This window comes from Ammospiza caudacuta, chromosome 3 (genome assembly GCF_027887145.1).
Source record: "Ammospiza caudacuta isolate bAmmCau1 chromosome 3, bAmmCau1.pri, whole genome shotgun sequence".
NCBI classification, from domain to species: domain Eukaryota; kingdom Metazoa; phylum Chordata; class Aves; order Passeriformes; family Passerellidae; genus Ammospiza; species Ammospiza caudacuta.
This window is the reverse complement of record NC_080595.1, coordinates 18,134,976-18,147,487: the sequence shown is the minus strand read 5'-3', so window position 1 is coordinate 18,147,487 and position 12,512 is coordinate 18,134,976. Positions and strand designations below refer to the sequence as shown.

General features: G+C 38.3%; 1 protein-coding gene across 2 annotated transcripts in view; it reads left to right on the top strand.

Moving 5' to 3' along the window:
* The window catches only part of PCSK2 (proprotein convertase subtilisin/kexin type 2), a 110,105-nt gene extending 101,213 nt beyond the window's left edge, over positions 1–8,892 (top strand). For both annotated transcript variants that reach the window (XM_058800783.1, XM_058800784.1), the window contains exons 10-12: positions 1,107–1,207; positions 3,176–3,403; positions 7,193–8,892. In XM_058800783.1, coding sequence (XP_058656766.1) covers positions 1,107–1,207; positions 3,176–3,403; positions 7,193–7,679 — 816 coding nt within the window. In that variant the 3' untranslated portion in view covers positions 7,680–8,892. The remainder of the gene's footprint in view (positions 1–1,106; positions 1,208–3,175; positions 3,404–7,192) is intronic.
* Positions 8,893–12,512: the final 3,620 nt, after the last annotated feature.

Below are 12,512 nucleotides of genomic sequence, written 5' to 3'. Positions count from 1 at the left end.
TGTTGCGAGGAATATTTTCTCATTTGCAGTATCTGATGGTGCCAAAACTGTCAGCTGAGACGATGTGGGATTTTTACTGAGAACAGAATGATCTTCCGTCTTTTAGAGCTTCAAAGGAAAGGCGGTGCTTTCCTTTATCAGAAACCAGATTACAAAGTTCCGTTGCCCTCTTTGTGGAGGACAGTGTGACAGAAGGTTTCTGTAAAAATCTAAGTTAACATCTGAGATAATATTTTCTTGTACTGGCAGACTTCTGCTGTACAAGCAGCACAGAGCAGAATGACATTTAATCACCCACAGAGGATATATAGGGGTTCAGATTACCAGAGCCTGCTGTTGCTGCAGGGCTATACCTACAGCTGGAAAACAGGCAAGTTCTGTTCAATTGTATTTGGGATTTTCTTCCACTAATGATCATCGCTCTTCAGCATCTTCAGAGTAGTTCAGTTTACAGAGTGGAAAATGCACGCATGCTGACTCAAAGTTATTTTTTGCAAAAAGCTGTTGTACATTTTCCATGGCCCTGTTTCAAATCCCCAAGACACACTGTGCAATCCTAAATGCCCACATGCAGTAGCAGACAGAGCACTATTTTCTGTCTTCAGTCAGCTCTGTGATGATACCAGCCAAAATGATCTGTGGCATCTTTGTAATTATTGCCATAAAATGCATTTCTGAGGGTTTTTTTCTGGTCTCTGCTAGTGACTAATCTGCACAGAAGACAGCAGCCTGGTGCTGCTGCTGGTCTCGGAGTTGGACAAATGTTAATAAATTCAATAGTGTTACCAATTCTAGTTTCAAGTCTTTTTGATAATCAGAAACGAATTTAAGGCCTTTGGTTAAGCCATGTTTGTTAGAAGTAGATGGGTTCTAAGTGATAATGACCACTGGTTTACTACCTGATGACTTGCTCTTTCATTTATGCTCTAAATGTGTCTCACTGTGGTTTTAAATTGATACACTTTTCCAGAAAAGAGAACAGAGCATGGGCATAAATACAATGAAAGAGCAATGGCACTAACTCCACTTTCTGTATTTTTCTGAGTCTGTAGCTGCAGTGAAAATAGGATACCTAGTTTTATTAATTACATCTAATGTCATTGCAGGCTACAACAGATTTGTATGGCAACTGCACCCTGCGTCATTCAGGCACATCTGCAGCTGCCCCTGAAGCAGCCGGAGTGTTCGCCCTGGCCCTGGAGGCTAAGTATGCTGTTGAGAAATTCCTCATGGGCTCTAGAGAGGAGAGGGGCTGTGGTTTATTTAATGGTGTTCATCATTTCAGTTTGCTGGCTGTGGCATCAGGCTGCAATAACCAGCTCAAAAACCACCTTGTACAGTAGTGACGTGCATGGTGACTTGCAGATGGAGCAACAGCCTTGCCAAAGTTGCATGGCAGATGTTATTTTGGCTGTCTGGCTCTCTCTGTGTCCTCCCCATCCTCTGCATCTGGGAATTAGACTTCTCTAGCACTGTTTGGAGGAAGAGATTATTTAATTTCTCCACATGTCCTCTGTGAAATGCCTAGCCTATAAAAATATAAGAATGACCCAGTAATATGAGACAGGAGTTCATCTTGTGCCAGGATACTGTCTGCAATGACAGATGCTTAGGAAGAGGACAAGAAGTGAGGATTAAAATGATCTTACAGCAAGGGCTTTGTTGATCCATGATTTGTAGAGACAGCAGTGGGTCTCTTCTGTTTAATAGCCACAGGCAGATTGATCTTCTTTGGAGTTGTGTAACTCTTTTTCAGATTGTCTGTATTTGGCACCTAGGTCATACAGTAACAACCAGTTCCTCAATACTTTTTTTTGCAATGGTGGTGTGGAATGCTTTCTTTGTTTCCTTAACCCATTGCTGGTAGCTTGCTTCTGTGCTGTGTAATTGCTCTGTTACATGAAGGAATAAACATCCATTGTCTGTTTACTATGTCCATGGTAATCCTGACACTGGAACCATTTTTATATCTTGAAATCATTACCTTCTTCTCTACTGATTAGGAAAAGTTTTCCTTTCAATATGTTAATTTTTTTTCCATGAACTGAGGCAACATTTGCTTAGTTACAAGAGCTTCAGTTGCTGTAACTACAGCATGAAGTGAGTACTATGTGCATAGTTTCCTTCAACAGTGCAGCATAATGAAGATTTGTGAGTTTTTTTACAATAACAGAGCAATGGCTATCGTGCTCAGAACATGACTTGGTCCAAGTCTCATTTTTCAGGTTTTATACAAGTAAAACATGCCAAATGTTAAGCTTTGGATGATCATTCCTTCTACTATCAAATTCATTCAGTGGGACAGCCACTATATAAAATATTAATATGGCCATAAAAATGTAAAGGTTTAATGAATTTTCTGACCACTAAATGTTTAAACTGGACTGGAACCTAAATATCTCAGTAATAATTATTCTTTTTCATTTGAGCTACCCATAAAGACTGGAATTACTCTGCCATTATAATGAATAGGAATTAGACTTAATAACCCTGGCTTGCGCTAGAATTTCTAGGCTTTGCTGAGAAGGCAGCAGGAGAGAAAAGGAACTGTCAGTGTCTCCCATATCCTTCTGGCTGTATTGAATTGTATTGTGCACCCTGGATGAGCCTTGCCAGGAGTCACTGACAATCTCCCATGAAGCGTGTTCTTGCCTGCATTATGTCTGTCAGCTCATACACAATATAGGACTGATATGTCTCTCAAACCAGACCGATCTATGAAATAGAAAGTACAGCTTTAAGATATGGAGCAAGCTTTTAAAAGATCTCAATAAGAATGATGCAAGCCATATCTTCTTTTCAGCTGTCTTGTGTCACCTTGGCGAATGACAGTAATTGGCTGTTCTGGTGTATATTCAGCACATACACATGCTTATTACTTGGGGCACTGAAAGCTGAAAAGCACATCCTTTTAGGCTGATGGTTTGAATCAGAAGTGGTTTTGCAATTTTGGAGAACATATTTAGAAAAGTACTATATGCTTCAAACCTATTCTTATTCCCACTGAGCTCAACAGAAGGACCAATAGAAGCTTTGTTACTGATATTTGTGTAGTTACAATTTCAGTGTTATTCATGGAAGCAAACTTTACCCAAAGCCTTACTCAAGCACAGTTTTTCTTTAATATCTGCTTGGAAATACTGTAATGTTCGTTTCTCATGTTGCTCTTCCACAGCTTGCATCTGACATGGAGAGACATGCAGCATCTGACAGTGCTCACCTCCAAGAGGAACCAGCTTCATGATGAGGTTCACAGGTGGCGTAGGAATGGTGTTGGACTGGAGTTCAACCATTTGTTTGGCTATGGTGTCCTAGATGCAGGAGCCATGGTTAAGATGGCAAAAGACTGGAAGACTGTTCCTGAGAGATTCCATTGTGTTGGAGGGTCAATACAGGAACCTGAGTAAGTGAATAGTCTGGTGGATATGTTTGGCTTCTTCCAGGCATCTGGGAGACCGCAAGCATTAAATTATATTGACAAAGACAGTTAAAGAAATTTAATGAGGTTTTTTTGTTTCCTAAGAAACCGTAACATTACCAGTAATGAGTTGATAAAACATTTTTTATTAACAATGCTTGATGAAACTATATGATTTTTCAGTTCCTGGCTTGTTGGAGCAGTACATTCTATAGCCCATCCTATATGCTAGTGCCAGTAGTGTAAATAGCAACATCCATTTCTCCTGGGCACTCGCAGGTATATTTGTGCTAAAGTTTCTGTGAATAAAGAGCCGATCCCCAAATGAAAATTGGGGAGACTGGCACTGTAAATTACATAAACTGCTGCCACATGAAATATCTATCAGCCAGGTCATAACTCATTCTGAGATTCTTCAGCAGACAATTTTATCTCCAGAAGACTGAAGCAATCATCTGCAAGTACCAGCACTGAGCGCTATAGCATTTAATTGTGCTTGCTTTAAGCTCTTAAATTCTCTAATTTCAGGGTAGGTAGTCAGGTTATTTTCTGATTTACCTTTATGTGCTAAAGTGAATGAGTCAACGAATGAATGAATGCTAATTGACTACAACAGCTTTAATTACTTTAATTTAAGTAATTGAATTTACTTAAATTTAAGTAATTACCTAAATTAGTAATTACTTAAATTAGTAATTACTTTAATTTAAGTAATTGAAATACTAACTTAAAAATGGCCTGAATTATATCTATACCATTTGAAATTTGACTTTTCAGTGCCATTTTTGAAGCGAACATTATTCTATTGGAAAAAGAAAACAAACTAGGATGCCACCCTAGCACATAGCTCAGCCAGGGTTTTCCCCCAACCTTGCAAATTGAATTTGCATGATTCAAGGTTCTGCAGCTGAGCTCTGAATTTTAATTTATCTGTCCTATGCATACTCACAGGCAAAAAACAAATGAGAATACCAAAGCTAGTTTTAGGATATCTCTAGTTTATTAATAATTAAATGCACAATAATCTCATTATCTTAAGGTAGCTCCGTTTACTGAAATGGGGATCATCTTAGAGGAGGAAAGAACATTTATTTCCGTAGGCTGTAAGGGTGTCTCGCTGTCAATTGCCTGACACATCTATATATTAACACTACTGTTGTAATATTTGTGTTCCCCAATGAAAATGTCACTGACAGGAGATGAGAAGCATTATGAAGTGCAACATGTACATTTTTTTAATTGCACTGTAAAAAAAATAGCTAGCTAAGTCCCAGCATCTCCAGAGATTCTTTGGAAAATAAAACTCTGCATTTCTGCTGTAGATAAGCGGGTTGTTCTTTTGGTTTGGCTTGCTGAAGCAACATTTTCTATGTATTTTCTCTATATTTTTATTTAAGTATAGATGTTTTTATATATAACGTATGTATTTGGTATAGATTTATGAAGGTGAGTAGTTGATACAGAGGTGTGTTTTAGAGCAGCATTGTCAATTAAGCAAAAGGCCAGACAATAATTAACAGACATAATATACTGTGTACTGAACACAACCAGTATTTAAAACAGAAACATTTGTTAGCAATAGGAACTTTTCCTGACAAGGGTTCTGGCTGGTTTAGGGAACTACAAAATTTTAAGAAAACATAGTCCATTAACTGAGGAACAGGAGCACACAGGAGTTCCCTCTGCTCATCTCCCACTAGGTACTACACCTGCAAAAGTGAATATACCATATATAATCTCCCACTGGCTCCTATGCCATGGACATACTATATGTATATGTATATGTATATGTATATGTATATGTATATGTATATGTATATGTATATGTATATACACAAGTTGGGTAGTGGCACATGGTAAGGCTGTGGAAAATCCACTTTCTCTTCTTCACCTTTGTGTCAGGCTTTTCCATTAACCCTGGTTCTTTTTGTTTCTTTAGAAAAAATCACCTAGACTACAATAATTAGTCTAGTGAAGCAGAGACTATTTGATCCTAGTTAATAGGAAAGGGGGAAAGAGAAGAAGCGTACTCTCGTATTTTTAGAGAGCTGAGAGAGCTTTTGCACTGCAGTATTTGAGAATGTGGAGAGAAAAGCTTTTTGCAGCTGTCAAACGTTCTGCAGAGCAGATGTAGTGGGAACACACTGCTTTTGCTTCTTTGGGCTTTAGTCTGGACAGGAAGAAAAGACTCATACTGTGATGTCCCTCCTCATTAACTGAAGGAGATAAAACAATTGTCACATCTCTGGGAATGAAGCAGTGTTTGAAAAAGCTTTGTCCACTGTGTGAAAAGGCTGTGAGACAGCATGAATTCAGATTGAGTTGAGATTGAGGCTTCCCATGCAGAGAAACTGCAAGCACGTGGCAACTGTGAAATTACAACCCTTCACATCTGTCTGCATGTAGTGCATTTTTCTTGTGCTTTGACATGTCAAATAAGTATCTCAAGGGTATTATATTAGATGCTCAAATGTTTTAGCTATACAATATTTATGTTATGCCAACTTCTGCTCCATAATACTCAGAACAACACAGGTTTTTCAGGTTAAGGTAAGTGTTTAAATGCCTTGAGGATCTTGATCTAAATGATGTTTTGCTCTGCAAGTACTTTCAAGAAGGTAATACTCTATGGAAAGGGGACAGAGACTGGTCTGAGCCACATAGTAAGTGTAATATCTGGAGCTCATCTCAAGAAGAAAAGAATTCATGGAAGCTAGGCTTGAATGAAATGCTTTCACTGGTCTCTAAAGAATGTGGTATTTCATTAGCAGAGGGAAAAAGCTGGTGCTGATTTCTTTTGAAAAGAAGGTATTCATTACCACAGGGTAGTCAATGCCCTTCAAAAGATTCTCAATTTGCACAACTAAGGTCAGGGAGAATCAACTGGAAGACAAGATAATGACAAGGTGACTGGACTCTTTTGTGACTTGGTCACTTTCATAATGATTGCTGTAATTCTTGTCTTTCGATTATTTTTTTTAGACAGAGAAAAATGTCACACTGCTCAAAGAACACTGATCATGAAGATGTAGAGCATTTTTACACTTTCAGTGTATTTTGCCAGCCAGTTTCTGAGGCAGTGGGTAATTGAAGTTGCATCCTGACCCCAACAAGTTTAGAAGGCACTTTACAGGCTCGTCTCCCCACCCCAGGGCCAGACAGCATTTTGGTAATTCAGTAAACGTGTGCAGCTTCTTGGTGTATGTACTCATGTACAGGAGCTGTTCAAGGATGGAAATCTTTGTGGAAAACTATTTTTCAAATGAGCCAACTCCAGCATCCCACGCTTATGCTGGTTTCCAAAGCAGAACAAGGACATAGGCTTTAATATGACTGCACTGAAATTTTGTTTTCTCTTCAACACCAGAGAGCCATTTGCTGCTGTCATTTAAGGAAACTGACATGACTGACTACTCGTGGTTCTTTTACTGAGTATGCACATTATTATGCAATTGCCCAATATAGGAGTGATAGGTAAAGACAACCATTAATGTTAGTCCTTAAAAAGCAGTATGTGCTTCTAAAATTTTATTACTTCTCTCTTTCTGTAGGTGTACCTTTCATAATTATTTTCAAATTAAGGTTTTGGTATAATTTTCTAAAAGGGGAACATTTGCTTTCTGACTAGGTTTGCAACTATATTATTTCCTTACTTCTTCATGTATTAATAAGGAAAATCATACAGTGTTTTTCTGTGAGGCACTAAAACCCAGTACTTTTAGCATAAGCCATATTGTACTGTTTTAATTTGCTTAATTATCTTTTGACGCACAGAAAGATACCACCAAGTGGCAAACTGTTCCTCACACTGACAACTGATGCTTGTGAGGGGAAGGAGAACTTTGTCCGGTACCTTGAACATGTGCAGGCAGTTATAACTGTGAATTCCACTCGGCGAGGAGACCTCAACATCAACATGACCTCACCAATGGGAACAAAGTCCATTTTGCTGAGCCGGCGCCCCAGGGATGATGACTCCAAGGTGGGTTTTGACAAATGGCCTTTCATGACGACTCACACTTGGGGAGAAGACCCCCGAGGCACCTGGGCTCTGGAGATTGGGTTTGTTGGCAGCCAGCCCCAGCGGGGTGTGCTGAAGGAGTGGACACTGATGCTGCATGGGACTCAGAGTGCACCGTATATAGACCAAATCGTAAAAGATTATCAGTCCAAGCTGGCCATGTCCAAGAAGGAAGAGCTGGAAGAAGAGTTAGATGAAGCAGTGGAGAGAAGCCTGAAGAGTATACTGAGCAAGAAGTAGTGCTGTGTTGCATGACAGTGTCTTTCCTTCCCCAGACTCCTCTACTCACTGTTCTGCTATCCAAACCTCTGTGTTAGATGTATTACAATGATTGTCTCTCTAGACAAATTATCATCCTTTCTTGATTTTAAAGTCATATATCTCGTCAATAATTATTTTACTTGCCACTGAAGCAGTCCATGTTTTATCTCTAAGCCAAAAAACGTACTCCCACCAAATAGTATGTACAGTTTGTGACTGTAAATGATGATTTTTCTTTTGTGTCATACAAATAGGTAATAACTTGCAAAGAAATTAATGGCTTTTCCCTTCATATTTCTGTGATATATGTTTGTATTTTTAAAAAAATTAATTTTTACACTGGAAGTTGGTGATAATTGAACACATTTAAAAAAAATGACAGAGAGAGGGAATCACAAAGAGATTGTCTGGAGAGGTCTTTGACCATGCTCCTTCTGCATCACTGACTTGAGTGGGACTTCCTCCATTGGGTTTAACCAAAGTACCACTGGACCCCACAAAAATAAATAATCCAGAGATAAGGAACATTCACCAATCTCACTGGCAGAAATCCAATTCTTTTGAGAGTTTTATTTCATACTACAGTTACACTACATACACACTTCAGGTACGGATCAACAGATATGCAATAAGGAGCGCAAAGCAATGCCAAAGCTGGGTGGCAGGGAGAAGTGATTTGCAAACCAGGTCAGGGCCTCCTAGAAGCACAAATCCCAGTTTTGCTAGAGTTTTTTTTTAGTTTGGTTGTTTTGGGGATTCTTTTCCTGTGTTGTTGTTGTTGTTTTTTGTTTTGTTTTGTAATTTTAGCAATTTAAATCAATTTGCCATCTTACAGCAGAGCAAACACATAGGAATGAGCTGTTGGATTTCTGGCAGCTTGTATGCATCTTCTGGTCTCTCTACTGAGATGTTCTCCAGCACTGTAAAATGAGGCTGTGTCAGCATTACCAACCACAGACACCTGTTTCCTGGGGTTCGCAACCCAGCTGCCAGTAAACTGCTGTGGGGAAAATTTGAGGCACACAGTTTCAGTCCCAAAGCAATTTTTAATTTAAATTTCATTTTAAAGCTATATATTTGCTGGTATTATGTTATACAAATATATTTAAGGAGAAAAATATGCTGAAGTTATTAAAGTGTAATGCAGTGTTGGCCTTCTTGAGAAATAAAATGTAGTACATTTGGGAAGATTTGCTGGCAGTCATTGTTTTTTCTGTTTAAAGTCAGTCCCACCTTGACTTTTTGGACATGAGTTAAAGTCCATTTCTCTCACCCTCAAGAGTATGCTCCGGCTATTGCTGCAAAACATAACATTCTCCCTGGCTGGAATTACTGATGGAAGCAACCACTACATGTTCTCAGGTGTGACATCCCAAATTTAATCTTTGAGAAATAAAGGGTCTTGATTCTGCAAATATTTAGGCACTTGCACTAAAGCCCATCAGTGGACCTACTTAAATGGTAATTTTAAGCAGATATTTCAGATCTTTGCAGGATCCAAGATCTACATTTTAGCAGTGACTAGTTTCAGATTTTTTTAAAGTTATTTTTAATATGCAGAGTATGAATCTAAGATGCTTTAATAAGAGTTGTTCTGGTTGATCCGGTGCATAGTAGTAGAAATACATTTAGTAGGTAAATATTTATCTAACAAATTAAAAACATAACCCAAAGATTCTATGGTGAATGTGTTTCACTTAATAATGTATGAGAATAATGTTAATAGAATAATGTTAATTTAAGAGACTATCAATCTTTTATTTTTCCTGAGGTTTGTTCTTTCCTTTTCCAAATGAAAAATAAACAGCTCAACCTACTCAAAGTCTACGTGAATTATACTCTAAAGCCAAACCAAGCAGCCTCACACTACTCACAGGTTTCTCATTGCATGTAGCAGTCCCATCAGAAAAATTTACCATATATATATATTTATGTACACACCTGTATGACTAAATACATACACACCTGTGGTATCACTCTCTGTGTGTTTTAAATATATATATAAATCATACAATATATATATTCAGAGTACGTTACATATATTTGCATATAAATATGTCTAGAATTACATATGCTATGTATGATATAATACACATACATCGTAACTTTTTGTGTGTATGTGATCAAAGAGGTTACTGAAAGTTTTTACTGGACTTTTAAAATCTGGAAAAGTTTTGGAATAAGAAAAGTCCATGTAGAATTCATAAATGAACATGTACATGATTTTCCATTGCATTCATGTAATTTTTCAGTTGTCTGGTAAATTATTAAATATAAAGCAGCAAAATAACTAGATGGCTGTCCATATTTTCATAATGCTGACATAATTTAGTAATTGAAAAATCACAATAATGAGTGAAAGTGGTGAATTTTAATATAATTATATATATAAAATTACATTTATATACAATATAGAGATCTACTTCAAATTCTTGGGGATTTTTGGTTCAAGGGATCACTCAAAAATATGTCCAGGTAGACTGAGTTTTTATGGTATTGCTGATGTAAAAGAAAGTTAATTTTTTAGTATTTATAATAAAAGGGAAAATTAAGCTCATGATGCAAAATAGGTGAGCCCTGTGATGGTGTTTTATAATATCAGTAAAATAAAGAGCTGTTATAAACTGGCAGGTCCTATCATCATTGCTTATCTGAAGGTACACAGGAGGTAAAATGCTGCTTTCACTGTGATGACTTTCTACTTCTCGGCTTTTTACACGGGTAAAGAAATTTGTATCCTGCATACTGGATACGGAGAAGATAAAGATTTGATAGCAGCAGATTACGAATAAAGTATTTTATGTTAACTGTGAAACTCTGTCACATACAAGATTCATGCCACAGGCTGGGAGGACCTTTATTTAAATTTACTTGGCATTATTTTCATGGTTCAAACCCATTGGCTCCAAGGTCAGCACTGCAAAGGCAGCAGCAGTGCAGGTGCTGAGCTGCATTGGGAGGAGGATGATCAAGAACAGAGGCTGTTCGTTTTGCACTTCAGCTCATAAGCAGCTCTGGTCCTAAGGAAATGCTACAGCAGATTTTTTTCCTCTGCTGTTTGGAGCACTTTGATTCACATTAAGTCCCCTGTTTCCCTTTTCATCTCTACTCACCCCCCCATAACTTTTGGGTACTTTTTAGCTCCTGTGTTTCCATGGCAGAAAGTACATTTCATTTTATAATACTCTGTCATGTCTGCAGCAGTACAATCTGGAAGGGAACCTCCTGATCTAGTTCTGGTTGCCTCAGAAGTGAGAATGTGCCTGTAGAAACCTGATTCTCATTCCAGTCTCTTGTTGAATAGATGGTTTGCAACTATTTTACCATTAAACTTTAGCATTTAAACACTTCATTGAGAATCTGCATTTAATGTAGAGGTTAGCCCCTAAAATTACCAGATTTACTATACACTTCAGTAAGGTCACTATTAACCAGATACTACTAATGGTTTTCTATGTAAATTTCATGCAAACATACAGAAAGTTTACAGATTGTAGCAGAATCTGGCCCTCACCTCTTCTTAGTCCTTGAGTTCTGCTGGTTGCTACCCAGGCAATGCAGTATGTAATTTCCTTCAGCAGTAAGTGCCATCAAACCAGCTTTAGGAGCAGTTCTTAGACCACACTGAAATGCTGAGCAAGGGTTACAGCCATCATAAACCAGGTCTGGGTCAGCAGCCAGTGGTGACACCACTGCACAAAAAGGATTAAGGTGGTGGAGGTATTCACACACTGGACACCTCACCCAGGCTGTCCTGACATTGCCTTCTTGCTATTGAATGAGGCTTTTTGTATTTTGAACATTGGGTCCACTCTATTGCAGTGAAATCAGATGGACTGGGAGAGAGGGAAGAATATCCAGTTCCAACCAGGTACTGCCTGAACCTGTTTATACTCTGCTTTGTGACAGAATTATTAAACAGACTGTCTATTGCTGCAATGAGGGTAGGTTTTTGGTTTTTTTTGTTTAGCTTGCAGCGGTCAAATTCTTTCAGCAGCAATTATTCCGGGCAGTTGCTGCCAGGTGACCAGAGTCCAGCCTGCATAGGCATTGATAAATTCCTTCTCTGCAGTTATTTACACTGCTAATATATTAAACTGAAAAGGAACATGCTCTAGTAAGCCATGTCTGGAATAAACTTCCACAGCATTCCAATAAATCAGCATCAACAAAAAGTCCTGACTAAAATTGTGACTGTGAGAGTCACCTCTCCCTGTTTCAAAGAATAAGGTGCCACTTTACCAGACATAACAATCACAGGAGATGAGATGCTACACCTGTGCTGGACCTCATGAATGAAATAACAAAACCCAACATATTATTGAAGGAAAGCCTTGGGCGCTGTGAGGAGTTCCTGAAGCTCAGACTTGTCAGCTCAAATGGCTTTTAACCTTACTTTCCTGCAGCTGACAGGAGTTAAAAGGCAGAAAGGCACAACAATGCTGGAAGCTGAAATGAAAACTTAGAGAACTGGCATTGGATTGAACAAGAAATTTGTAGAGACTAATCTAGTACCACCCTTCAGTAAGTCTTGGGCTTTAGTGTGATCGTTCATGTGCCTGGAGTAAAGCTGAGGCCTAAATGGTGTATGAGCACTTTAGGTAGAGCTCATTATTTACACACATACAAGCTCATTATTTACATTAGAGAGCTCATTATTTACACACATACACACACATTTACACACATTTCTCTGATTTTTAATTTGTGGGTTTTTGTTTATTTTCTTGAGCTGAAGGTATCTGGGAGCTGCAAGACTGTTGTTGCTGCAAGTGTTTCTTTTTGCTTCCCCAGGCATGGGAAGGTGGAAAG